Raw genomic sequence first — 27,239 nt, 5'->3', positions numbered from 1 at the left:
GCCCAGCACCTGTGTCTGCTCTGCTGTCCGTGACTTTACACCACCATGGGAAAGCTAGACCTCGGCTGGGTGTGGGCTGCTAAGCTGTGGTGAGACAGCCACTATGCCAGGGAGTCCCTGTTGCCCAGGGTGGTGGAAACAGAGGATGGGGCAGTGTGCCAGGGAGACATTCTCGCTGCTTTTCACTATACTATTCAATGCAGTTCAGTTCGAGATAACATTGTATCCAGAAATCACAGGAATTCTAGTTCTTGGAAGATTCCCACCCTCCTCAGGATTGGATAAAAGTTGGCCATTGTATAAAAGCCACCTCGGGGTCTTGGACCCTGTAGCATCTTTTCAAAGTTCAGGCCACTTGTAAGAGACCTGGTGTCAAGAGTCAGGGTACCTCAGGGACTCCTGGAATCTGTGTGGCGGAGAGTTTCATGTTACCGCCGAGTGGAAGCTGCCCAGGGTTCTTGGATACTTGCCTGCGGTGCACGTCCTTCATTAGGTGGAGGAAGGGTGTTCAGGGGGGATTTCTGCAGCAGCTGTCTCCTTTGACAGGTTAGGGGATTAGAAGTCCATGAGGAGCTGCCCCAGAGCGCCTCTTTGGCCTCGGGTTTTTGTGCTTACGAGACTGGAGGCCTGGGCAGCTGAGTTGGAATGTTAGGCACTGAGTGAGTGGCCTGCCCCTTGCCTGCCTTTGGCTGTATTTCCTCAGTTGTGTTTCTCAGCTTGTTCCTGCCACAAGAGAGCCACGTCTGAGCATGGGGAGCCCCCTATCCAGGGAGCTATGTAGTAGAGAGGTCACCTGCCTTCCAGCCCATGCCCAGGGACCACAGGTCTCTGCGGCATCTGAGATGATGCCACCTTTGGCTGTCTCCACAGTGGCTCTCACCGTTCAGGAAGCCCCTCCACTCACTGCTCCAAAAGCACTGGGTCTCTGGACAGCTCCAAAGTCTACATCGTCACTCACAGCGGTGGTCAGCAGGTACCTGGGGCTGTGGCAAAGCCTTACCACAGACAAGGAGCAGCAAACAAATATGTCATCGGCTGGAAAAAGTCAGAAGGCAGCCCACCACCTGAGGAACCTGAAGTGACTGAATGTCCCAGGTAAGTGGCTTCCTGTCATATGTGTAACCCTAGTCATTGTACACCCTTCCTGCCATGTCTGTCTGTCCATCTATCCTCTAGGTAGGGTTTTTGTTGGTGTGACAAAACACCATGACCAAAAGCAAATTGGGAAGGAAAGGAACTCAAGTCTCTGCTCGCAAGGCAAGCCTTTTACCCACTGGGCCATCTCCACTTCTGGTCTCTGCTTTAAACTCTTTAAATGTTGGAATTTAGGTTTCTTTCTTTAAAGTCTTCACTTTATTGAGATGGTAGTGGTAGTAGTGGTGGTAGCTGTGGTGACTGTGGTGGTGGTGGCAGTGGTGATGGTGGTGGTAGTGGCTGTGGTGGTGGTGGTTGTGGCTGTGGTGGCGGCGGCGGCTGTGATGGTGGTGGTGGCGGCGGCGGCTGTGGTGGTGGTGGTGGCTGTGGTGGTGGTGGCTGTGGTGGTGGTAGCTGTGGTGATAGTGGTTGTGGTGGTGGTAGCTGTGGTGGTGGTGGCTGTGGTGGTGGTTGTGGTGGTGGTGGCTGTGGTGGCTGTGGTGGTGGTGACGGCTGTGGTGGTGGTGATAGTGGTGATAGTGGTGGTGGTAATGCTTAGGCTGCCATGGCACATGTGGAGTGGACTCCCTCGTTCCACCACAGGGATTCTGGGATGGAGCTCGCCCATCAGACTTGAACTTGGTGAAGGCTAGCCCTCCACCTGAAGCCATCTCTAGCCCTTGGCTTTTATCTGTAGCAAAGTGTAAAGCTCTGCTGTCTTTGACCCTCTATCCAGAAAGCTGACTGCAGTGGAGTCATGGTAATGGCTGGGGTAGGGTGGTGTAGTCTCTGTGGCGTCTCAAGGCCAAGGCAGCATCAGCCCCACAGTCAGAGAACATAAATGCAAAAACACTTCACCTGGTTGCTTTGTGGGACTCTTGGGGTTTTATGGGCAGGTGGGGGAGGATGCCCATGTTTGTGAAAATAGGAAAAAACTAAAGGTTTGGTATTGTTCAGAGAAGCCCAGGAAACCCTGAATTGTAGGTCTGAATCATGTGCTCTGCTATAGGAGTGAACCATGGTGTAGGCATGGGCTGCACGTGCGTGTGAGTGCATGGCTAATGGAGAGGGCATGGACTCTTGAAGGTTGGGGCGGGGTTGGCCTTACTTTAAAGTTAGTGTTTTCTTCTTAGACTTTGGGAATCGGAGGTCTCTGAATTACTCAGAGATCTAATTGTATTTAAGTGCATTGTCTAGATGTGAGACGCTGTGGGGGTGGGGATGGTGCACTGAGAATTGTGGGCCTCCACAGTGGAGCGAGTGAGTGCATGCGTGCGTTTGGGCCAGAGAACAACCTTGACTAATGTGCCTTGGGCACTACCCATTGTGATTTTAGAGATGGCGTCTGTCACTGGTGTAGAGCCTCCTAAGTCTAGACTGGCTGAGCAGCGGGCCCAAGGATCTGCTTGTCTCTATCTGCCAAGCCGAAGAACACAAACATGACTTTAAAGTCTGTTCTGGGAGATTGAATTCGAGTCCTCAGACTAACTGAGCTATCCCTCAGCTTCAGACTCTTCCTGGACATTTCGTCTGACCGCCAAGGGGCCTCTTCTAGGTAGGCTGCGGCTCCTCTGACCCTGTGCTCTGGTTTATTGTCAGGATATATGGCGAGATGGACATCATGTCTACAGCCAGTCAGCACCCGGCAGTAGTAGGAGACTCTGTTCCGGAAGCTCAGCACGTCCTGTCCAAAGATGACTTTCTGAAGTTGATGCTGCCTGACAGCCCCTTAGTGGAGGAGGGGAGACGGAAGGTGAGTGACCATGAGGGCTGTGGTGCAACTCTGGGTACTCACGTGCTCCCCACCAACAGCCCAGTGTACAGTGGCCATTGCCACTGTCACGGGTGTCAGGGTTCGGTGTTTGTTTGTTTTTAGTACTGAGAATGGAACCCCAGGGCCTTGCACATTCCAGGCAAGAGCTGCAGCCCAGCCCTGACCCTGGCCACTACCAGTTCCTTCAGAAGACAAACAAGCTGAGGAGGCTGGGGTGGGCGGCCATTGTATTCTTGGAGTTGCTCTGGAAGCCAGGCAGGCTCCCCTCAGGTCTTGGCTCCAGCTATGACCTGTTACATGTTATGCAGGTGGGCCCTTGTGTGCTGATGCGATAAAGGTTATGGCTTTAGGGCCAGGGCTATGCTAGGAAGTGACACACAGGAGCCTAGCATGGTGCCTAGACACAACTGGCCATCAAACCTCAGCCAGTGAGGTCACACTGCTCAGCTCCCCCAGGACCTGCAGCCTGTACCCTGCCCAGGTCGTCCTGGGAGGCTGTCTGCTCCAGAAGTGGATGGAGCTTGGTTGCAACCCCATCTGTCAAGCCTTGTGTTCTGCCCCACAGGCCACAGCTCTCAGAGAAGGCCCTCCTCATGCTCAAGTGCCTTCTCAGGGAGGAAGTCCTGTCTTTGTTTTGCTCCCCGCCTGCCCCAAGTTCTCCCTAAGTCACTTCCTAACATAATGCAAAGCAGGAGCTGCCAAGCCTGATGGCCTGCATTCTGGAGATGACCAACTGCCCTCACAGTGCACCATGACTATGTCTGTGCCCCACACGAATGAGTGACAAAGCAGTGTTTGCAATAATGCAGAGTAATGAAAAGAGCCTAAGTAAGTGTGGGCCAATCGCTTCTTCAAGTAACCAGGCTCTGGTAGCAGACTGTGGGGCACACACTGATATTGGGCTCTAGAACAGAGCCCTCTCACACTTGTAACCCAGGCTTCTGTGGTTCCCTGGGAAAGCCAGACATTGCCTAGGATGGCTGTGAGCACTAGTCTGTGCATCTTACCACGGTTAGCTGCCTTGTGTTCCCAGAGCAGCAGTGCCATCAGACACTGCACCTGTCCCTGTCCACTGTGCTCTAAGCACCAGCACGCAGCTCTAAAGAACTTGCAGGGATGTGAACTGGGAATCCCTCCAGAATGCCTTACAAGGAGCCTTTTCTCAAAGCTTGTATCAGATCCCGGTCAGGAAACTGTGTGTGCTTGGGTTCAAAGGCAGACGACTCCATAGCAAGCATCGTCTCAGAATGGCTGAGCTGTGCTCAACCTGACCTGTGGGTTTTCTTCAAAGACAAATTGCTTCCTCAGTTACGAGTAGGCTTTGCAGCTCACCCACACACACACACGCACACACACACCTTGTATTTTGCACTGGAAAGCCAGACAGAATGGGTAGAACATAGGCAATAGCAGAGTCCCTAGCCTCCTTGCCACATCCAGAAATGTTAATGGCCACTTCTGTGTGTGTTAGAAACAGTATTGGTATGAGACGATTGTGGTTCAGTGGTTCAGTGCCAAGAGAGTGCTGCAGGTTCGGTCCCTGCTTCTTTGTTGGAATTGTCTTAGTGTATCTGAGATTTAACGCAGTGATGTCAGTGCCTTCCTTTATAGCTGGTTGTCCTACTTTCTTGTCTCTTGCTGTGATTTAAAAAAAAAACTAAAGAGAGAAAAGGGGATTTATTTAATCTTTCAATTTCAGATTACAGTCCATAAATGTGTGGAAAGCAAGGCAGGACCCTCAAACAACTGGTTTATAGCACACCCACAGACAAGAACAGAGAGAAGTGTGTGTGTGTGTGTGTGTGTGTGTGTGTGTGTGTGTGTGTGTGTGTGCGCGCATGTGTGTGTTTGCTCTCAGTTCAGTTTCTCCACTTACTGCACACAGTTTAGGAGTCCATGCCTAGGGAATGGTACTGCCCATAGCAGGCCGAGTCATCCTACATCACTTAGCTTAAGACAGCCTCCACATACATGCCACAGGCTAACCCAAAGACAGCCTCCACATACATGCCACAGGCTAACCCGAAGCAGACATCTGAGACACTCTTCCCAGATGGCCCTAGAGCTATGTCAGTTGACAAAGCTAACCCTCACAATGGTTTTGTCCCATTAACTGTAATTCAATTTCCAGAAATTATACAGACTTTTGCAAGTGGTAATTTTTAAGTGGACAGCAGGATTTACTAGACTTAAATTACTTCTCTTAAGCACATTTATATCTGGAAATGTCAGCATTCAGAATTAGTTTTGTTATTTAGACTCAGTTGGACCTCCCTGCTGTCGATTACCTAATATTAAAACGTAGTCGGTGCTAATGACCGTCAGTCCAGTGTGTGCTTCTGTGAGTATCAGCCGCCTGAAATGACAGCCTTGCGTATTTCCACAGCTCCGCTTAACCTTTCAGAAGGAATAAAGCCACAGCTGTCTAATGTGACTGTGTGTCACAGAGGGTCAGATCAGAGGAGGGAACTCTGAAGTCAGGCATGGTCCAGGATCCTTCCTGCATGCCTGACTTTCCAGGGCTAGCGGAAGCTTGAGAAAGCCATAGCACAGCAGACAGCTCCAACTGCAGATTTATTGTGGGCGTTTGATTTGGATTTGAGATGGTCTTGGGATGGTAGCCAAGACCGGCCTTTACTTGCCATGCAACCCAAGATGGCCTTGAACTCTCAGCAGTCCCCCTGCCTCAGCTTCCCACGTATTGGGGATTATAGGTGTGCAGCACTACTCCTCAGACCTTCACATTGTCAATGCCCCTGCCCTTACAACCCCTAGTTTTCATTCTACGGGAACCTGTCTCCACGGAGGTCCCTGTACCGAACACTGTCCGATGAGAGTGTGTGCAGCAACCGGAGGGGCTCTTCCTTCGCCAGCTCCCGAAGCTCCATCCTGGACCAGGCCCTGCCCAACGACATTCTCTTCAGCACGACTCCACCCTACCACAGTACGCTGCCTCCAAGAACCCACCCTGCACCCAGCATGGGGAGCTTACGGAGTAAGTGAAGGCTGGGTGGGGGCACTCATGGGTGCCTGTGGTTCCCTGGGATCCTCGAGTTGGATCCAAGTATACACAAGGGATGAGATGTCAACTGTTTGGCACCATTTCTCTGTCTCCTAAGTCATTTCCAAATAGCAGACTTCAAGGTGGTTTACATTAGACATTGTTATTATTAAAAACGGTTTTTACTTTATCTCTGAAGGAAGCAATGTGTGGAGTCTGTAACTTTTTCAAAGAGGAGCAGTGGCATAGGGTGGCTTTTCAGGTTGTACCAAGCAGTCTAGCCTCCTCTTCACAATCCTGGTCGCAGGTGGTAACAGGCGGGCATTGCGAGACCTAGGTACAGCTTCATGACCCTCGGCTATCACTGCTGTCCCTGTGTCCCAGCCCACACCGGCACCATAGTCACAGGTCAAATGTAAAAACTGTAATTTTTAGTGTCCTATATGGTGTGTCTTTTAGTGTGTACAGTCGCGCGCATACATACACACTGTACACACACACACATAGGGTTCGCTCACTGAACCTGGAGTTTGCCATCTCAACTAGCCTGGCTGGCCACCAGTTCCCTGGGATCTACTTGTCTCCCCTGCTACCACTGTGGCTACAGGCCTGCACCTGCACGCTTGGTTTTGTCATGGGTACTGGGGACCCAAACTCAGGTTTTCATGTTTGCACAGCAAGCATTTTACCTACTGGGCCATCTCTGCAGCCTATGTTAGTGTCTACTGCCGGCTACAGCCTCAGGTTAGGTCCTACCCCTGGCCTCCATTCCTGTTGCACAGAGAGGATGGCGGTTGAACTATAAATTTATATTCAGACTGTTTTTAAAACTCCATCGTAGAAAGAACTATCTGTAGAACCAGTTTAATTTCTGCAGTGTATATAAACACCCCAGGCTCTCTGACATACAGCTTCTAATAATGTTCAACAAACCAGGGTGAACCTCATCTTGTGCAGTGCTTATGTGAACACAGTGCCCTGCCTGTTAGAAAGCCTCTGAGTTTCTCAATAGCAAGACGAAAGTTCAGACACATGTGTCTGCGTCCCTGGTGGAGTGTCATTAACCCACACACACACTCCCTCACCGCACCCCCACTGCCTCTTTTGAGACAGGGTCTCTCTCCCGTAGCTCAGGATGGCCACTGAGTGTCCCTTGAGAGTGTTTGTGAAGCTGCTGAAGTTCTGTTTATGCTCTTGTTGTTTTCCCATTTTCCACAGTACAAATGTGGCTAACCAGTGGGTTCTCTGTAGCCAGGGTTTCTATTCAACCCTTCTTTTTCCCCCGTGACAGACATAATGTCTTAGTTTCAGTTTCTTAAAATAAATAGTGATGGTGATGATGGTATAAATTTAATTTCTTAGGTATTAGGTTCTTACAAGGACTGAGCAGAAAATGCTATAGTTTTCATGTGTTCCCTGCTCCTGGGAAACTCCTTTCCTAAGTGTGCTGTCCCCCTTCCCACCCCACCCCAAGCAGCACAGCACACTGGTTATAGTGGAGGCCCGTGATGCAGCGTTGCCATCAAGGCCTATAGTCCCTGCTTTCAGTTTCACACTGCACATGTCGGACAGACAGTAATGCGTGTCTGTCTCCACAGTGTTGTGCAGAGTTGTTTCACTGCCCTAAAAATCTCGTTTCTTGAATTTCCCTCCTGCGGGTCCACCTGTGGCGAGCACTGGTTTCTACCGTTACTATGTTGCTGTGAGCACTGGTCTGTGCTGTCACTGTTGCTGTGAGCACTGGTCTGTGCTGTCACTGTTGCTGTGAGCACTGGTCTCTGCTGTTACTGTGTTGCTGCAATGGGAGGGGGGGAGGTGCAGCTGGGTGTGGCCTTTTCCTAGTAGCAGCAGTTGAGGCAGCTTCTCTGAATCCTTTCAGAGCTGTGCACAGCCTAAGGAAAGAAGCAGATGCCCCTGTCCTGTGCTTCCTCTCAGGGCCCTTGCTCTTGGGTGCACTCCCTTACTTGGTAATGTGCCTCTTGGAGCCTGACACTGCTCAGATACTGCTCTGGGAGACAAGTAAGAACTCAAGTGTGTGACTGTAGTAAGGAAGAAACCTTGAGATAAATGTAGTGACTTATCTCCCCCACAAAAGCGCTGAGTCCCTTCCCACTGCGTCCCCATGAACACACGTAAGCATCAGGGATCCTAGGAGGATGCTAGTTCCTAGTCCACCACCTCAGGAACCATGAGAGTTTCCATCTGTCCCCCCAAAAATCTATTTATCCTGTGCCCTCCTGGTTGTTTGACAGATGCCCAAGGGGACACAGCCCTCTGAGAATGTGTCCGCAAACTGAGTTGCTAGTTACAGTGTAAAGCCTGATTCTCGGAAGCAAGTGTCTAGGAATATCTCTTAGATTCTCAGAGAGACCTAAACATTGTGTCACATGAAGACTTGCAGTGTCCTTGTGACATCTTCTAGCTTGGGTATCAGTTTTTGTCAGACTTTTGACATTGGGATACAACATTGTCACCCATGAAGCTCACATTCAAGAGCTGTATGGTTGCTGTCAGGGGAACCCTCAGCATTTGCAGCATAAGTCAGTCAGGACAGTGGAGGACAATAGGAATCCACAAGACTGGTGTCCAGACATGGAGAGTATGTTGCGTGGGCAGCAGGGCCTACACACTACCCATAGCTCAAAATGTAGGTTCTCATGCAATATGGGCAGGGATGGCCAAGCAGAGAAATTGCCAGGTTCTGTCCAGGTTAAGCTGTACATGCCCACTTGTCCCCTTGAATATGTTCAGGCCAACCAGGCCCCTCTCTTCTCACCTCCTTGGGGCCCCCAGGAAGTTACCATTTTGTAAATCGCCCTTCTGAGTGAATCATCTTTTCTGACCTGAGCATTAGATAGCATGCGCCTTCTTGGCTTTGCGCTGCCCCAGATGCTATTCTGAGAGTTAGTCTCGTGCTACCATATGCTCTGTGACTGTGCCTACGGAGCTGGTGGCCAGGGAGCTAGTCAGTGCTGTCACCAGCTGGTCACTTTCTTTCTGAATCTCCTGAGGCGCCCCCAAGCCTTAAAGAGTTAGAGTTGAAAGGATAGCTGTGGGTAGCCATGACAAGTGGGTCTTTTCTAGAAGCCCTGAAACCTGGAGGACAGAACAGGTACAGTGTGTGCATCACAGGCAGAGTGGTGGCTCCTCCTCCCCACCAGACCATGGAGAATGTTCTACCAGCGCTGGCTCCATAATGGGGCCATGCAGGATCTGCTCTCCTCTGTCATGGTGACTGCACTTGCTGGCTTCCCAGTAATGCTGGCAGAGTTCATGTTGGTTAAAGACATGTAACAGATTTGCTGGTTTGGAAGTTTGAACAAAAAATTAATTTTAAAAGGCAGATCTTATTCCTAATCACCTCATTTCTACTCAGTGGAAGAAAAAAGTGTTACATGTGCCTGATTTTGATCATTGCAGCAGACACAGGTGCCTCCTGGCTTGTCTGAGAGACGGCCACAGCCTGAGGCTCTCCCAGCTCAGGTCAAGCCTCAGGCAGAGGTTCAAATCTACCCACACTCAGCCTTAGCTCTTATGCCAGTAGTGCATCAGGCATCTGCCAGCTCCCCCTTGTCACTCGGATCTCAACCAAGTGTCACCTCCTTAGACAGCACTCTGTCTCACAGCACATCACCTAGCCTGTCTTCTGCAGAAGCCTGTGTGTCTGTCTGTCTGTCGTCTCCTAGTGACAAAGCCTCAGAGCTGAGCCCAACTGTGACTCAGCTGTCCCACTCCCATGATATGATATGATGGAGCAGTCTCCATCTAAAGACGTGGCTGGAGGGGACTTCTCACAGTCTCCTCTCCTCCCTCCTCAGTGTCTGTCTGCAGAGTCCCCACAGCGCACAGCGCAGGGACAGTGACGCTGAGCAGCTGTGCACGCCGTATCCCACCCTTACTCCCTGCATGTCTGAAAGCTGAGGAGGCGGGTGTCACAGGTACTTCCCAAGTTCCCAGCACCTCTTCATGGTGACTGCCCTGGTGCTTCTGACAGCGGGCTCTGGGGCTGGCCAAGGTGCACCCGTCTGCATCCCCAGCCACTTGCGTGGGCCTCTGCTCCAACATCCTTATTTGTGCCTCGCCCCAGAAACAGAGCTTGACTTGTTTAGCCCAAGTCTGCCAACCGTTTTCTTCGTTAAGTCGCTGATCTTTCCACAGGGGAATGTTAACTGTACCCACCTTCTAAATTAGAACCAGCCACTGTCCCTTCCCTTCCCACATAGACCTCCATCCCTCCTTTGTCAGGCCGGCCAGCCACTGTCCTTACTCTGCTGATACAGCCACTGGCCAATGACCCCTCCATTGTACCCCCAGAGAAGGCCTCAGAGGAGGGACCTAAAAATCCTGAGTGTTTTCTCTCCCAGTTCCTGTTCCACCCTTACTGCTGGCTTAGCGCTCAACAGGGCAGAGTGCAGGCATGAGCTGCTGTTAGTGTGCAGAGGTAGGAGGGGCTCCATCGCATCCCTCATAGGAAAGACTGGAAGCACTGGGCAGATATCACCATACCTCAGCATGGTCGCCTGGAAACAGCCCTGTCTGGTTGGTGTCACTGTGAGAGATCTGCTCAGGCTGCAGTGGTGGAGTGGGAACAGACTGTGGGTGTCCTTCAAGGCCACCTGTGCAAATGCCGCCTGTCCCATTCCAGATGCCAGCACCTCAGCGCCCCAGAAGGATGGAGGTGCAGAAATCACAGGTGCATTTGCTTAATTACGCCCTGAACGTAATTGCAGGTTCAGCCAGCCAGGTGGCTTTGCTATGATTGGTCTCATTAGTCACATGCGGCCACATGCAGCTGCAAGCCGTGCTCCTGGCAGGTTCAGAAAAGGCTTCCACTTTGAAAGTGTCCGGTCAGGCCCTCTCAGGATTTATTCTCAGATGCAGAATGAGTTCTTAGCAATGAGTGTTATTAATGACCTAAGCACTTAAGGAGAAAAGGAATGCTGGGAAAACGCATGACTGAAGGAGACCTGCATTTCAGGAAGTGATGGGGGGCTGGAGGCTTCTGGTGAGGCAGCAGTAGGATTGTCCTGTGGAATCAGGAAAGTGAGCCAGCAGCCACTTCTACACACAGGCACAGGCGTGAGGCAACTTCCTTTCTCTCTCCGGCCTGTTAATTGAAGCAGCTTCACTGAACGTTGTTCCTCAGACATCACCACACCTCGGCATGGTTGCGAGGTCTCTCAGGAAAGAGATGGCTGAGAGCTGTCTCAAGGCAGCGTGAGGCTGCAGCACTTTTTCAGGGGGAACAGCTACCCTGAGAAAATGGGGGCTGATCCCAGGGCACTCAGATCTGGGGAGTGAAAGCTTCTGCAAGAGAGGATGCTCCACAAGGCTCCATGCTGACCCCACCCCCGCCCCCACCCCCACTTGCGCTCCAGCACCTCGTTGGTCTCGGGTTGGCTGCTTCTGACAGAGCTCTGTCTCTTTTGGGTGAGAGCATCTCAAGGGTCCCTACTTTAGCAGGGCAATGTTTTACACAGTTTCCTAGGCTACTTTGTGAGAGGGAATGTAGTGTCTGTGCTGTAACCAACTCTGGGGACGGTGGTGGTCACACCATGACTGAGTCTGGACATGCTCTCCCCGTTGACTGACTCTGACCCTGGGTGGATCAACATTGCTGGTGCTGTGACTGACTGACTCTCTGAGGACGGTGGTGCCTATTCAGGGACTGATGGACCAATGAATCACAGACTAACAGACTGTACGTAGGGACCGATAGTACTCACTCTGTGACCGGCTGGTTGTGACAGTGGTAGTACCCATGCTCTGACTATCTGTAAGGACAGGGACTAGTGGCACGATACATTGACTGACTCCAGATAGGCACTGTGTGCTTATATGGGACTGACTATGTGCAAGTGATGCAGCAGAGCTGTGACCTACTGTGGGTCACAGTGCTCGTGCTGTGACTGACCGTGTAGACAGTGACTGATGGACTGAGAGACAAGTCGTCTATATAGGGTACTGTGTTGCTCATATTAATGTGCATGTAGGATCTGTGGTTCCCATGCTGTGATTGACTGAGGGTGAAGGTCCCCATGCTGTGACTGACTGCCCTTCTGACTGTCTTTGGGTACCCGTGTTTTAACTGACTGACTGACTGTCAACTGTCAGACTCTGGGACAGTGGCACCCATGCTGTGACTCTGGTGGCAACAGGCTGACTGACTTACACTCTGATTTTGTTTCTACTTAGATGAGTTCTGGTTCTCCGATGGGTCCTTATCAGACAAGTCCAAGTGTGCAGATCCCGGCCTGATGCCGCTGCCAGACACAGCTGCAGGGTTAGACTGGTCCCACCTTGTGGATGCTGCACGAGCATTTGAAGGTAAAGATTCGCCCACACCCAGAGTCCTCCTGTGTGCCCAGGGAGCACACTCCTGTGGGGCCTGGCTGCAGCTTAGGGCACATCTGTGGATTGGATCATCTGGCAAATATTGAGTGCTTTGCCCATCTTTAAAAATGGCAGGAGGGGAAGCATCTAGAGGTGGCCATTTACTTGATAAGTACTTGGCAGAGGACTGAATCCCTAAATTCTGTTCCCTGCACCAACTGTCACCTGACCCACAAGCCCCCCCCCCCCTTCCTCCTTAGCTCCATTTCCCTGTGAGAGAAGCAAGCCTGCCTGTCCTTGCAGCACACCAAGGTGACATGGGAGGGGACCCACCAGAGGCCAGAGCTTCGGAGTTTAGCACAGATGACTCCAGCAGAATTGTTTGCCCCTTGCAAGTCTCTCTCTGTGTGGGTCTTGGCTCCATCTAAGCCTGTGGTCAGTGGGCCACCATGGGTCAGTTGAGTTCTGAGAGCCCTCCAGCTGCCATGCTACTTTTGATCACCATTGATGCTGTGACTATCTAGTTGAAGCTACCACCTAGGGAACATCCTTCTCCAGCTTTTTGGGAACTGTCCACAAAGTGGATGAAGAACCTACTTCCCAGTATTTGGGCCTCGTGGGATGTGGAGCCACAACTCTTAGGAATTTTTGCCATTGGTCACTTGTATTGTCTTTCTCATGACTGTGACTAAAACCTGACAAACAATGGCTTGTGAGAAAATGGCCTCCTTTAGGTTGTGGTTTGAGAGGAACCCTTGAAGGCATGGTAGCAGGCAGGCCTTGACTAGGGGCAGTGGGTGTTAGTTCACACCTCAGTGGACCAGGAAGTGGCTTCCTATAAACTTCATTCCTCACCTCCTCCATCCAACATGACCCCACCTCTCAAGTTTCTACAACTTCCCAAAGCATCATCCCCAGATGGGGACAAGTACTCAAACACACTAACCCATGGGGACATCTCAGACACACTAACCCACAGGGGGACATCTCAAACACACTAGCCCATGGGGACATCTCAGACACACTAGCCTATGGGGACATATTACACACTAGCCTATGGGGATATCTCAGACACACTAGCCCATGGGGACATATTACACACTAGGCCATGGGGACATCTCAGACACACTGGGCCATGGGGACATCTCAGACACACTGGGCCATGGGGACATCTCAGACACACTGGGCCATGGGGACATCTCAGACACACTAGCCCATGGAGACATCTCAGACACACTGGGCCATGGGGACATCTCAGACACACTGGGCCATGGGGACATCTCAGACACACTGGACCATGGGGACATCTCAGACACACTGGGCCATGGGGACATCTCAGACACACTGGGCCATGGGGACATCTCAGACACATTGGACCATGGGGACATCTCAGACACACTGGGCCATGGGGACATCTCAGACACACTGGGCCATGGGGACATCTCAGACACACTGGGCCATGGGGACATCTCAGACACACTGGGCCATGGGGACATCTCAGACACACTGGGCCATGGGGACATCTCAGACACACTGGGCCATGGAAATCTTGCGTACAAACTGACACTCCAGCATTCCTTTGCTCTGCCTCTACAGCAGATGAAGGGGCTGTCTTGCCTTCTGCCCACTCTGAGACTCAGGGCCTTCCAGCCTAATCAGAGTATGCAGTCCTAGGGCTCAGAGCCTCCATTGGCCCCTCACACCTGTGACATCAGGCTTCAGGAAAGCAGGTTCGATCATCTCCCAGAGGGGTGCCAGGCTACAGAAGACAAAGTCTGGTACTGTAACCCACCCTCTCCTCTTGTGACCTAGCCCACTGAAGAGGCCTTCTGTATACCTGTGCCTCTTGGCATATCTACTGGGGGCATGACAGCTGAGAGGGGACACTGTAAGTCAACATACCCTCTCTGCTTCCCACTAGTGACTATCTCCCTTCTGGAAACAGTCTGAATGGTATCGTATCCTTAATCATTTCACTGTTGCAAACTGCTGACGGTGGTGGATTCAGGCTTTAGCACCATGTTGATATAAGTAGCAGCTGGCACATCTGCAAGCAGGTCGTTGAGCTTGCTGGTTGAGCCCACCAGCACTCCCTCATGAGGAGGGCACTCACGGGACCCTGACCTCAGACTCAGTTGCCGTGCCCTCTTACCCTGAGCACAAAAGAGGTAGAAGGGTAGGGCGGGGCTTTTCAGTGATGCAGAAGCAGCCTCCCAGTTGCTCATGCTCCCTTAAGTCACCCCAGAAAGCTGACTGGCTCACCCCGCCTCCTTGATGGGGTCCTCCCTTTGGTTTGTCAAGGCTGTTTCTGAATCTGGAATGAATACATGTTTCTTTCATCAGCTCAGGGAAAGTCATACAACAGACAACACGAGTCTTACGTAGAAAGTCCAGACAAGAGTCCCTCCCTGACAGTCAAGTGTCCCATTGCCTCGCCTCATTCTCACCAGAAAGGCCATCTTCACTGAACTAAAGCTGGGTGTTGGACTCTTGTGTTATTCGGGAGTACAGCCAAGGCACCAGAATCACCCCCACCCCGTTATAACTGTTAGAATATGTTTAAATATGGTGAGTGTGGAGAAGGGCTGTGTGTTACTGAGACCACCAGAGGATAAGTCACCAGGCCATGAGCACCACCAGAGAGGGATGTGTTCCCAGGTTTGCTGACCACACACAATGAAACAATTCAAGAAACTAGAGATGAAACTTGAGGTCTGAACTTTGGAGATGGTGTGAAATATTACTCTGACAACTGTGCAAGAAGAACTAAGGAATAGCCCGGCTCTCTCTCTATGACTGAGTAGTGACGAAAAGGGTGGCACATGTTGAATATTTAGCCTAAAGCCATAAAGAGTAGTTCTTAAAGAGATATACAATGTCCAGCAACATTTTAGTGGGAAAAGTATGAAAACTAACTTAACTACATTTCAAAAGATTCCAGAAAGCTGAAGAGGGTCCGGGGAGACTGTCCGGTGGGTAAGAGCACTTTCTGAACAAGCCTGTAAGGACCTGTTTGAATTCCCAGCTCATCAAAGCTGGACATTGGCTGCATGTCTGCCTGTAGTCCAGCCTTGTCGGGTGGAGCAGAACTAGGCAGATCCAGGAGCTAAAGAAGGAGTGGGAAAAAGAAATCCATTTTAAAATACAACAGTTCCAGTGCATTGAGGAAGCAGGTCAGGGAGGAGGTTTCCTTTGAATGTGGGTTAGCATTTAGCAGATACGTTCCCAAATCATAGGAGAGCAAGGTGGAGTTAGTGTGAGAGAGGTTACTGAGGCTGCAGCAGATTGTCCTCCCCTGGAGAAGACAGAGGCTCTGTAAGGCCTCTCCCAGGCCTATGTCAGGAGACCTTGTGGAGTTTGGGGCCTTGCAGTCCCTGCAGAATGCAGGCCTTGGCCAGGCCTGTCTTCCCTGCAACTTGAAAGCCTGAGCAGGAGATGAGGTACAGCGTGTGCCTGGGCAGCAGGAGGAGATCCTGTCAGAGAGCACAGGGCCCAGGATTCCCTGTCTAATATCACAAGAAGCAGAGCGCTCCCTAGGAAACTCAGGTACAGTTTCCCCAGTGCTAGGAATTAGCTTCAAGACTAAAGGGAGCCTGTCATTAGACAGTCTGTAGATGGCAGCTCAGAAAGTCCCTTGGCCAACGGTCCCCTCTGCCTGTGCCTTAGCTGACTTCCAGTAGCTGTCCCTCAACACAGTGCTTTTGGGCCATCTTCTGAATGAAGGGAACCAGTGCACCTGGCCCTGTTCTGAGGCTTCTGCCAGGCTGGCTCTATTTGCACTGAATAGGAGGTACCACCTCTCCCTACCCCACCCCTCATTCCTTCGCTTTCTCATTACATGTTCTCTGGGTGACACTAAAGAAAGATTAAAAGAAGTTATTGAGGGATGTCAACTGCATAGGAATAAACTTCATGGTGACATAATTGAGTATTTATTGCAAGAAACAATGGGGATGAAGAACAAAGGGCAAAGTGTGGAGGTCGCTGAAAAGCCATCGAGAATGTTCCAAAACCAAGTGTCACTCAGAACCACCAAGCCCAGTGAATTGTTTTCAGTTTCAAAGGATAATGGTGCCCTTGTGCTAGGCTTTCCTGAAATCTAGAGGCAGCTTTCTTGTGTAATAGAATTCTTTATTTTCAAATCTCTGAAAGAGAGCCCGATTTAGACAGCCTCAGTGTGTTGACTGCAGGGAGAAGGCGCACGTGAGATCCTGTAGACTGAGATCGTTCCTTCTTACAGTCGAATCTAACCAGTTAATAAGAGAAGCTTTAATTATCGTGAGGTATAGTCGGTGAGGTAATTAAGAGTGATTACATTAATTTCCTAAAAGTCTTTCTAATGGAATTGGGACTGATTTCTAATAAAAGATAAGATTTGAGAGATCCTACCACAGTCTCGGGAAGGATGTATCCTTATTCCCAGATGGTCTACATGATGCAGTTGGGAATGATGATGAACAGGGCTCGTCAGGAATTCAACAAGGCAGCTGCCCCCGTTCCTTTCTCTGCTGAAATAAGGTGGCAGAGCACGCAGGGAGGAGCTTTACTCCAATCCACAGTTCACAGTGGCAGGGAAAGTGTCTTAGTTAGATTTTCCACTGCTGCGGACAGACACCATGACCAAGGCTGCTCTTATGAGAACAACATGTAACTGGGGCTGGCTTACAGGTTCAGAGGTTCAGTCCATTATCATCAAGGCGGGAGCAGGGCAGCATCCAGGCAGGCATGGTGCAGGAGGAGCTGAGAGTTCTACGTCTTCATCTGAAGGCTGCTAGGAGAAGACTGGCTTCTAGGCAGCTAGGATGAGGGTCTTAAAGCCCATGCCCTCAGTGACATTCTTCCTCCAACAAGGCCACACTTACTTCTAATAGTGCCACTCCCTGGGCCAAGCATATTGAAACCACCAGAGAAGGCATGGTGTAGCAGCACACGGCACTGGGAGCTGGCTGATCCCATTGTGTCCACACAGAACACAGACAAGGAACCAGATGTGGTGTGGCTCTGCATTTTGCCCCATGAGGGAAGTGCCAATGCACTACTTAGGGAGGCGGGAAATGCAGCCTAAGATGTGGGAAGCCAAAGCGGAGGGTGGGGGGAGGATTGAAAGGGAGGGTTGTGGTCCACAGACCTGCTATGAGGATCTGGGACCAGGGGTTCCATTACTCCTGGACATCCAGACCCCGCTGGATCTCAGGGAGTTGGAAACAGAGTTGGGACAGGGCCAGGGGAATGGGAAACTCTGGCTCAGTTCATGGGCGACTGTCCTTAGCTTAGCAGTGATTTTCTAGGAGCCTGGAAAGGCTTCTGCAGGAGACTTAGGCATCGTGACTCTGTAGACAAAGGCTTCCTCCATGCTCCCACCACAGTTCTGACGAGAGAGACAGTCCTTGATTCCAAACTGTTGGTTGATTGTTCATTGTAGAAAATGGGTGCACACCACCTCCTGGGGGTGGACCAGAGATTAAATACATTTTGCAGGAAGGGATGTCTGGGCATGGAAGCTTACCGGCTAAACTCTCAGGACCCCGAGATACCTCATTAGCATAGAGATCTCTGTTCTGATCTATGTGGCCATAGGTTGAGTTCCCATATAGGGAGTGTGGTCATGTGACAGGGACCTGGTTGGAAGCAGATGAAGCTCCTATGGTCCTCTCTGGGTTCCAGGGCTCCCAACCCGCTCAGACTTTGCCAAGTTTCCTGTCCACTGTCCCATGGGAACTGGTGATAGGGCCAGGCTTTAGAGTCCTAGGGTCCTCCGAGATCCTCATCTTCCAGCAAGGCTCCACCTCCTAAAGGTTCTACAACCTTCCCCAGCAGTGGGACCAAATGTTCAAACTGATGAGGTCGTGGAGAGCACACATGCAAACCACAACAGGAACCCACCGAAACCACATCCTTGACGTTTGTTTTCGAGTCCTTAACACATCACCAACGTTGTGTGGAAAGGGAGAAAAAAGAACAAATTCCAGTGGCTTAAAACTGTAGTCATGCTTGTATATCTAGTAGGATCGACTGGAATTGTTAAAGACTCTAAAATTGTCATGCACCTGCCTTTAATCCCAGCACTCAGGAAGCCGAGTTCCAGGACAGCCCAGGCCACACAGAGGAAACCCTGTCTCAAAAGACAAACTCTCTAAAATTAACCAGATGAGCAACCTTTCAAAGCGTTCCTGACTCTTTAGCCACTGTTTCTATGTAACGACCTATCCTAAAATGTCTGGCTGCTGCCATCAGTGCTCCGTGCCCTCCATTGCTATTGAGTTGGCTAAGGCCCAGCTTAGTGGTTGGTTCTTCTGCTTCAGGGGCCACCAGGGCCACATGCCTGGAACTTGGCTGTGTCAGGCTCATCCAGAGGACTCTGCTGGAATGGTCGTACCCTGGCTAAACTCTGAACCCAACTGGGGGCGTGGCACTTTGTCGTGTGGGATGGAGTCCCCAGAAGGATAACAGCCATTCTGTGATGACTTGTCATCTGATCTGAGAAGTCCCAGGCTGTGATACCTGTGGTCCTTGTGGGTCAGTCAGACACAAGGCTAGGACTGGGGCCGACACCTCATGGCGGGGTGGCACGTTCACACAGCAGAGGAAGGTCTAGTTGGCTTAGATCCCACACACAGTCACTGGAGCAGTAGTGAGGGACAGTGTAAGCCAATCAGCTAGATCCAGCTATGTGTTCTTTGTAAATCAAGTCATTTGTTGGAATCACAATGAGAAAACGGAGACACTGTTAACTATAGAGTCTTAATATAGACAAGGGCAGGAATGGATAGAATCCTCTGTGGTAAAAATGACAGTCCTTTTTGAATTAATTTGAGATAAGTGCAGTTTCAATACAGCTATCTATAGATATGCTAAGAACTTAATTGCACCCATTTAAAAAGAGATGAACAGTATTCAACAAGAAACCTATTATAAATCAATAATAATTAAAATAGCATAATAATGATTCAAAAATAGAATAAGTCCTTTTGAAAAAACAAAGAACATAGGCATCAGAATGTATTGAACACCTAAGAGAGAAAGCGATTGTATACACCGTTTAGATTTAGAAGCTAGAAAAGTCGACTTTGTAAAAGTGAACAATAATCAGTATCCTCATTTGGAAGCTTTCATTACAGAGTAGTGAGAAAACATGAAATACAGTATGGCCAGGTAAAAACATGTAAGCATTAGACGCCTGAGTGAGTGAGTTTTAAAAGGGACACGTGAACTGCAGAGAAAGGTTTATAATGAGCGAGGTAGAGAGAACCAGGGTGTGTCCAGTGTGAATGAGCGTTGGGAGATGCTGCCTCTGCTAAACAACGGGTGGGTGCGTGCGTGCGTCGGTAACTAAATAAACAATGAAGAAGACGCACGGTAACTACGTGTGCAGATGATGCTGATGCAGACTCCAATGCTCGAGAGCCACAGGTGCTCACCTGCTCAGGGTGAGAGCATCTGCTGCTCCAGGAGACCACAAAGACACTCAAAGCCAATGTCGTTCTGTGAATTATAAGCAATCCATCTTCTCTTTCAAGCACGGTGACAATTCATAGCCAAGCCAGAAAAATGTACCACATCCCCTCCTCAAACCTGACATCTCATTCCTAAGAACTGGCTGATAGCCAGTTGTCCCATATAAAATAATATAGCAAAATTAAAATGAATCAGAAGTGGGTAGGTGACCACATTGCCACTGGAAAGGCATGGTGTCAGAATGGAGCCATCTCCTTGGTCTAGGAGAGGGTGATCTAGGTGCTAATGGTGTCGGCCCAGGACAGCAACTGCCCTGTGTTGTGGCAGTCACATTTAAGACCTGGCTGGGTCCCATCCAAGCTTGAGTCTATTGTTTCTGCTTCCATTTGGTGTGGGATGTAATGGTGCCCTTTGCCTGTAAAACACAGTAAGGTCTTTTAACCGTCCACCATGTGGTGCACAGTTTATCTTCTGCTGCTGATGATGTGTTTATATAGACTCATGTCCTTAGTAATTCCTCTACTTTCCAATGGTTCAAGAGCAACACACCTCCCTTAGAAACTGCATTTGGAATCCGCCGAGCTTTGGGACCCTCTGCCATTGTGCTGCCTGCAGTGTCATGAGCCCTGTGATGATAATGGGGAACTCAGGCACTCATCACTGTGGTGTGGCTGGGCTGTGCTGCCCGGCAGGCACTGTGTCAATGCATTTCTGATAATGTGCTAACAGTGTGCTCGCTTAAACCTAAGTTTAACAGGATGTAACCTCATGAACAGGATCAAAGCCGATGGCTGTGGGTCAGACTGAGGCAGGGAGGGAAAGAAGGGAGGGACTCTTGAAAAGTCCTAGCAGTAAAGGGCCGGGGAGAAGGCTCAGTCAGTCAAGTGCTAGGCACGCAGACATAAGGACGTGAGTTTGAGCAGCCAACCTATGTCAAAAGTCACACATGGTCCTTTGAGCAGTGCCATGCACGGCACTGTAATCTCAGCGCCAGGAAAGCAGAGGCTCTCGAAGCCTCGGGTCTCACCAGCCAGGCAGCTTACCCCAGTCAGTGAGTGGTCCAGGCCAGTGAGAGGCCCAGCACACACACACACACACACACACACACACACACACACACACACACACACAGGTCCTGAGTTAGTTGCTCCCGTTCATCCTTAGGATGTCAGGAGCATCTCGTGGTTCTGAGAGCTGGCGACTGAGATGTGGGGCAGGCCTGCAGATGTGGATCACTCACTAAGACGCAGGTTATTGCCCATGTGAGCTGAGGTTCAAGTACTGCGTGGGTAATGTGGCTCCCTGTTGGGCTGAGTGGGCACAGGATCTCTGTCATGTGTAGGTTACATTGAGCGTCACAGAAGGTCAGTTAAAGGACCTGCATGCCAACAGCAGGTGTTGGGGGTTGGGAAGGGCAGTATGCAGTTGGAGAATGCTGGTGTGACTGGTCTCTGAGTGGACTCAGCACGCCTTCTGCAAGCCCAGGGCAGTGTGAGCCTCTGTGCCTTCAGTGCTGTATGGCAGCAGTGACTTTCCATCATGTGCTTCTGGCAGCCTCAGCGTCGCTACCCTTTTTAATTAACTGGTAGTGTGTGACCCTACATCAACCAAACAGGCAGGTCACCTCATTAGGAGGCCTGCGCAGCAGCCAGCAGGAGACAGATCTCCCAGTGTGCCTGGCTACCGCTCCTCCCCACTAATCAGTCCCTGTGAGGAGGAGGCCTCCGCACTCCAGCAGGTCTTATCCCTCCCTTTCCAGCTACAAATGCACACACACTCAGTTCAGGGGCAAAGCGCTGTTCTGTAACCACAGGGTGCTTCCTGCCTACCTTAGCATTACTGGCCTGAGTGCTGGGTCAGAGTTCAGCCCCAAGAGGCTAGGCTGCTTTTCTTTCCAACCCCACTTTCTGGAAACACTGAATGCCAAGTTCCTAATGCCTTGTGGTAAGAGGCCCTGAGTCTCCCCTGCTGTGGCTGTTGCTGCTGGCACTGCTGCACCTCTGAGCTTCCCCAGCAGTTTCTAGTGAGAGGCCCAGCTGACTGCTGTCACCGTCACTGTTCTTAAATTCGAAGCGTGGATCGTTCCTGTCAGTCTGCAGTGATGGTGTCTGTGGTTGACACTACTAACGAGAACACATGAAACATGTTACCTCACCGTGCTGTGTGACACTGTGTAATACCTGGTTGCGTCTTTTACACATTCAGAGGCAGGAGCACACACCTATTCATACAGATGCCAGCACCCATGCATGCTCTGCTCACATATCTTTCGAGCCTTAGAAGCATCCCTGGTTCTCCACGTCCGAGAGATGTTCCTGTTCACAGGAGAGTTCTCAATCTTGTTTCAGGTCTTGACTCAGACGAGGAACTCGGGCTTCTCTGTCACCATGCCTCCTACCTAGGTGACTGACACCAGTTCTTGCTGTTCTGTAGATTGTTCTGTATCTCATACGTCTGCACGCCTGCATGGTGGTGCACATTTCATACATCTGCACGCCTGCATGGTGGTCCACATACTGTGTTGGGGGTGCACAGGGACATGTGCCCTGGCTGTCCTGTCTTGGGAACATTCTCGAGCTCATAGGAGCTTGCAGCAGGGTCCATCTCCATGGTTGTCACAGCCACATCGTGCACTTGCTAAACCACACACAACCAGAGTCCTGGGAGTGTGGGAAGGAGAAAGCTGCCTTGCTCTGTAGCTCGGTATATATGCACCATACCCTCCCTGCGGAGGGCAGCCAGCCTCATGCTTCGTCATTGCCACCGGCTTGCCTAAGTTTCTGTTTCTCCATTTTGTTTCAAACAGGGCATTGTGGTGAGGAGGGTCAGCAGATTCCATTCAGTAAATTGGTCTGTACAAAGTCACGGGGCCTGGTGGCTCTCACCAACCTCCTTTCTATATGTTCCTCCTCTCCAGACCAGAGGGTGGCCTCCTTCTGCACCCTGACCGACCTCCAGCATGGACAAGAACTAGAAGGGGCCCCAGAGCTGTCCTTGTGTGTAGATCCCACCAGTGGCAAAGAATTCATGGATACACCAGGGTATGTAGACCCTCCCTCCCACTGTCCCAAAATTTAGGGATCCAAGGCCAGGCTGGAGAGAGTCTTACAGTGGGACTGACCTGAATACCGGAAGAGATGTCACTGGTCTATGTGACTTTCACACAGCATAGACAGATCCTGCCTGTTGGCTGCCTGTGCCACAGAAGCCAACCTCCAGTCAGCTGCCTAATTACTACAAAAGCACCAGGCATGACCCCTTGTCAGTCAGTCTTGGCCAGCCAGGCCACTCATGCTGTGGACCTGCCTAGAGCACAGTTCTTCCCAGATCTGATCCCTGATCCAATTATCTGCCTACAGGTTAGGGAAGTCATATCTACTGTGGCTCCCAGGACTTAACTCTGGTCTGCCTCTTCTCCACTTAAATAAGCCTGGCTTTGTTGGCTTACCATCCTCAGTGTCTTACCAGTTCTGAGTTCATGGTGGTAGCTATGGGGGACCTTGTCAACTTACACACAGTATTTTCAGGGAAAAGTTTGCTAACATGAACACAAGCAACATCCTAGCCTTCAGTCTCTTAAATCCTCTTAATTGTACATTTCCCAGGGAGCGATCACCCTCCACACTGACTGGGAAAGTTAACCAGCTAGAACTGATTCTCCGACAGCTGCAGACTGACCTCCGGAAGGTATGTGATTGCGGAGTCCTCCGAGTGCTTTGCCCACATCGAGCCCCTTTTAATTCCTGCAAATACATGGATAAGACCCTCAGCCGACCTGGATCCGGGAAGGAGGTTCCCTCTGTCTCCTCTCATCTTCTCACCGGCAGCTGGTGTGGGGTTTCCCCTGAGGGCACATAGAGTCCTACTGTGGCTCCCAGGAATTAACTCAGGTCTGCCTCTTTTCCGTGTAAATAGGCCTGCGAGTGTCTATGTCTTCTAAATGTGAGATCCCCTGAGGCTTTGCTTGCAACAGCCACATGTGAGCCAACCCAGAGGAGGATCTGTTACTCACCAAAGATGAGACCTTCAAGAGCCCAGTCAGTCAGCCAGTCAGCCAGTCAGCCAGTCAGTCAGTCAGTCAGCCAGCCAGTCAGCCAGCCAGTCAGCCAGTCAGCCAGCCAGCCAGCCAGCCAGCCAGCCAGCCAGCCAGTCAGTCAGCCAGTCAGTCAGTCAGTCAGTCAGTCAGTCAGTCAGTCAGTCAGTCAGTCAGCCAGCCAGCCAGCCAGTCAGTCAGTCAGTCAGTCAGTCAGCTAGTCAGTCAGTCAGTCAGTCTGTCCATGTGCTGGCTTCTCTCCAGAGGAACAAGATGCTGGTTCCCACTGCAGTGCCCCTACTGTGCTAGGTGCCTTTGCTGCCCTTGGAGGGAGATGGAGTCACAGAGGGCTTCAGAAGCCTCCTGGGATGTAGGCTTGGTTTGCTGTGTTACATCATAGCTGGTGTAAACATGGATGGGGTTGGCCAAGCCGGAAGGAACTAGTGAAGAAAATTAATTATACAAGAGTCTAGTTCTTACCTAGTGTGCCAGGGAAGCAGCTGACTTAGGATGGGCACTGGGACAGCTTTTGCCACACGTTAAACACATGTGGGTCTGTGTGCACGTGCACACTCACGTGTTGACCTCTGATGGTCACCGTCTCCCACCACCAGCTAAGGAGCTAGAGTTAAGGTCAAGGGCAGGGGAAACTGCCAGGGGGTATTTGGGTATTTAGCTGAGCTGCCAGCAAGGCTGCTTTTTCACTTCCTGCTAAGGTGATCCTGATAGAGGGGATGTGTGTGTGTGTGTGTGTGTGTGTGTGTGTGTGTGTGTGTGTACACACGCATGCACGCGCACACACCAGCTCCAGGGACCTCCTTCCCAAGTCTGCCTAGACTAAGGTTTCTTTGTTCTAAGCCAGCAGAGCCCCAGGCAGACAGACACAGCTCACTGCTTATCTCCTTTGCAGATATGGACACCAGGGCAGTTGAGTTTAACTAACTTGGTCTAGCTAGGACAACAAGAGAGGCACAAGGGCCCCCGGGGTATGTAGCACATTAGTGGTGATGTACCCTTGATGAGTCCATCAGGAAACACAGAGTTTGAGCTCCCCGAGGAGGTCTGTACCAGCTTGCCAGAGGAACAAGAGCCTTCCTTGCAGGAGCACTGGGGAAGGAAGACATGGTGGTGTGGGGCAGGTGGTGGAATGGGACCGTCCAGGTGGGCTTAGAAGACAGTGGAGGTGGACACCAGGAAGCTTCCTTTGGAACCAGGGCATGGCGGTGGGCCAGGATGTAAAAACCTGAAGCTGTTCTAGAAGGGGCTGAAGTGTGGGTTGGAGAGAGAGGAGGAACCAGCCTCTAGAGTTGTCCATTAGTGTTGAGAAGGCCTTAAAGACAAGACGCATGGACAGGGTAGAGTTGGGGAACTGGGAGGCTATTGAAGGGTGGAAGCAGACGCCCTGACAGACGCCCTGAGGGAGTGATTCACCCCGCTCACCCACTGTGTATCACAGCAGTGAGCCACTAAGAGCAGTAGCTGCTATGACTGTTCTGCCCCTCAGCTCTAGAGATCTGAAGTCTGTCAAGTGTTTCTCATGGTAGAAGCATCGAAGGCAGTTACTTTTAAAGTCCTATTACGTAGTCCTGAGAGGCCATCTTTGAAGGCAGCATGGAGCTATGCCAGCACCAGAATCGCTTGGCGTGAGAGGCCAAACAGCTGTCCCCGAGTTAGCATCGCAGCTGCCACACTGGGCCAGTCTTGGGTAGAAAGGAGCCCTCAAGTCAGGAGGGGTTCCCACCAGCCTGGCCATGTCTCCTCCAAGTGGTGTGGGGTAGTATCACTTCCTACACAGCAGCTCTGCTCTTCCTTAAGAACATACGGAGGGAGCCAAGAGCCTAGGGTGGCTCTGCGTGAACAACAAAACCCAGGCAAGACCCTGGGACCCTCGTGTGCAGCTCAGTGGAAGTAGCTGACCTTGTAACACCCTCTGTCTCTGCCACACAGGAGAAGCAGGACAAGGCGGTGCTGCAGGCTGAGGTCCAGCACCTGAGGCAGGACAACATGCGACTGCAGGAAGAGTCACAGACCGCCACAGCCCAGCTACGCACGTTCACCGAGTGGTTTTTTAGCACCATTGACAAAAAGGTCTGATCAGCTCGCCGCTCCTCACCGTGGGACCCCGGGCTGGTCAGTCAGCCTGCCTGCCAGCCTGCCTCCCTGTGGTCCCTTCCAAGTCGGCAATGCAGTTTTTACATGTGCTTTCTGTCACCTGTAGGTAGATGTCTCACTGTCTGTCTGTGTCTCACTACTCACCCCAGCAGGCAGGTCGGGGGCCTGGACTCCCAGGTGGCTGCAGCAGAAGATGAATGTAACTGCTGGATGCTAACAGAAGCTGAATGGTTCCCTGACGATGCTCTGGCCTCAGCTTCCCTTTGGGAGAGAACTAGGTGTCACTAACCTGAGCGGGTGACCTGCAGAGACGCTAAGCCAGTGTACCGTAGCGGGGCTGTCGGACTGTAAATAAATAGGGAGGCAGATAATCGACGTGTACTTTAATGTTAAAGGTGCTCTATTTTTTTGGATGTACAGTAGTTTATTTCCACAGCCACATTATCATAGCAATAAGAAGGGTGCAGTAAGCAGTCTGCAGAGCTCTGTCAGAGACAAGCCCTGAAGTTTAACACTAGCACGAACACTGTTGCCGTAGAGACGTATTTATTTGCAGGAACAAACGGTGCCTGAATATTAACAGTGTTCTGAATTTTTTTTTTTAAGAAAAGAGATGCGAATGCCTTGTGAACAGCTGGACCTGTTGGTAGTCACTTCTGCGTGTAGTTTGCTTTCTCATAGTTGCTCTGCTGCAGTCAGTCAGTCTGCCCTCCCCATAGACCCCGCTGCTGAGTACCAGCAGGGCCCTGTGTACAACCCAGACCTGTTTATCTTTGTACAGAACCTCTGACAAAGTGTCTTGTATTTAACGCTCTTATTTAAGCTTATTTAACCCTAACTTGTTAATTTTATATGAGTCTGTTTCACCTGGGCTAGCTGTAAGGCAGGAGGCAGGCAGGCAGTGACTGAGCTCACCCAAACCTGACTGAAGCGGGTGGGCAAGCTGAGGACCGGATGCTGCTGGCTAACACGTTGTTTGTATTGCTTCTCCATTTTTAACTGTTATATTTGAGATGAACATACATTTTGCTTTTTTAATAAATGTTCAAAATAAGTCAACGTTAGAAGCAGCGTTACCTGGTCTGTGTGGCTGCGACGCGTCGGCCGTTCCTGCGATCTTATTGCAAGTGGTTTCGGACCCTGGTCTACATTCAGAACTGGTCAGCCACCTCTTAGCCTCTTGCTGGTTCAGAGTGCCAAGGATTCACTACTGCACCTCACACACACTATTCTCTAAGCTCCACGTCCCCTGATCCCAAGAGTCTCTGTCCTTGGAAGGGTCTGGAGGTTCCCATCTTATAAGCAGATAAGTTTGACTTGCAGTGAAAACTTGCTCAAGCTTCCTTTGGGGTGGGAAACTATTTAGTTGGTTGGTTTTAAGCCAGGGCTCACCGAAC

General features: G+C 50.8%; 1 protein-coding gene across 4 annotated transcripts in view; it reads left to right on the top strand.

Annotated features, from left to right (window-relative positions):
• The window catches only part of Sipa1l2 (signal-induced proliferation-associated 1 like 2), a 155,971-nt gene extending 129,065 nt beyond the window's left edge, over positions 1-26,906 (top strand). Inside the window, 8 exon segments of one of the 4 annotated variants that reach the window (NM_001009704.2) lie at positions 871-1,095; positions 2,734-2,887; positions 5,684-5,903; positions 12,105-12,236; positions 22,046-22,099; positions 22,615-22,738; positions 23,303-23,384; positions 25,678-26,893. In NM_001009704.2, the coding sequence (NP_001009704.2) occupies positions 871-1,095; positions 2,734-2,887; positions 5,684-5,903; positions 12,105-12,236; positions 22,046-22,099; positions 22,615-22,738; positions 23,303-23,384; positions 25,678-25,824 (1,138 nt within the window). In that variant the 3' untranslated portion in view covers positions 25,825-26,893. 4 annotated transcript variants of the gene reach the window in all.
• The last annotated feature ends 333 nt before the right edge of the window (positions 26,907-27,239 follow it).

The sequence above is a fragment of the Rattus norvegicus genome, chromosome 19, assembly GCF_021556685.1.
Source record: "Rattus norvegicus strain SHRSP/BbbUtx chromosome 19, alternate assembly SHRSP_T2T, whole genome shotgun sequence".
NCBI lineage: Eukaryota > Metazoa > Chordata > Mammalia > Rodentia > Muridae > Rattus > Rattus norvegicus.
This window is presented reverse-complemented; position numbering and strand designations above follow the sequence as displayed.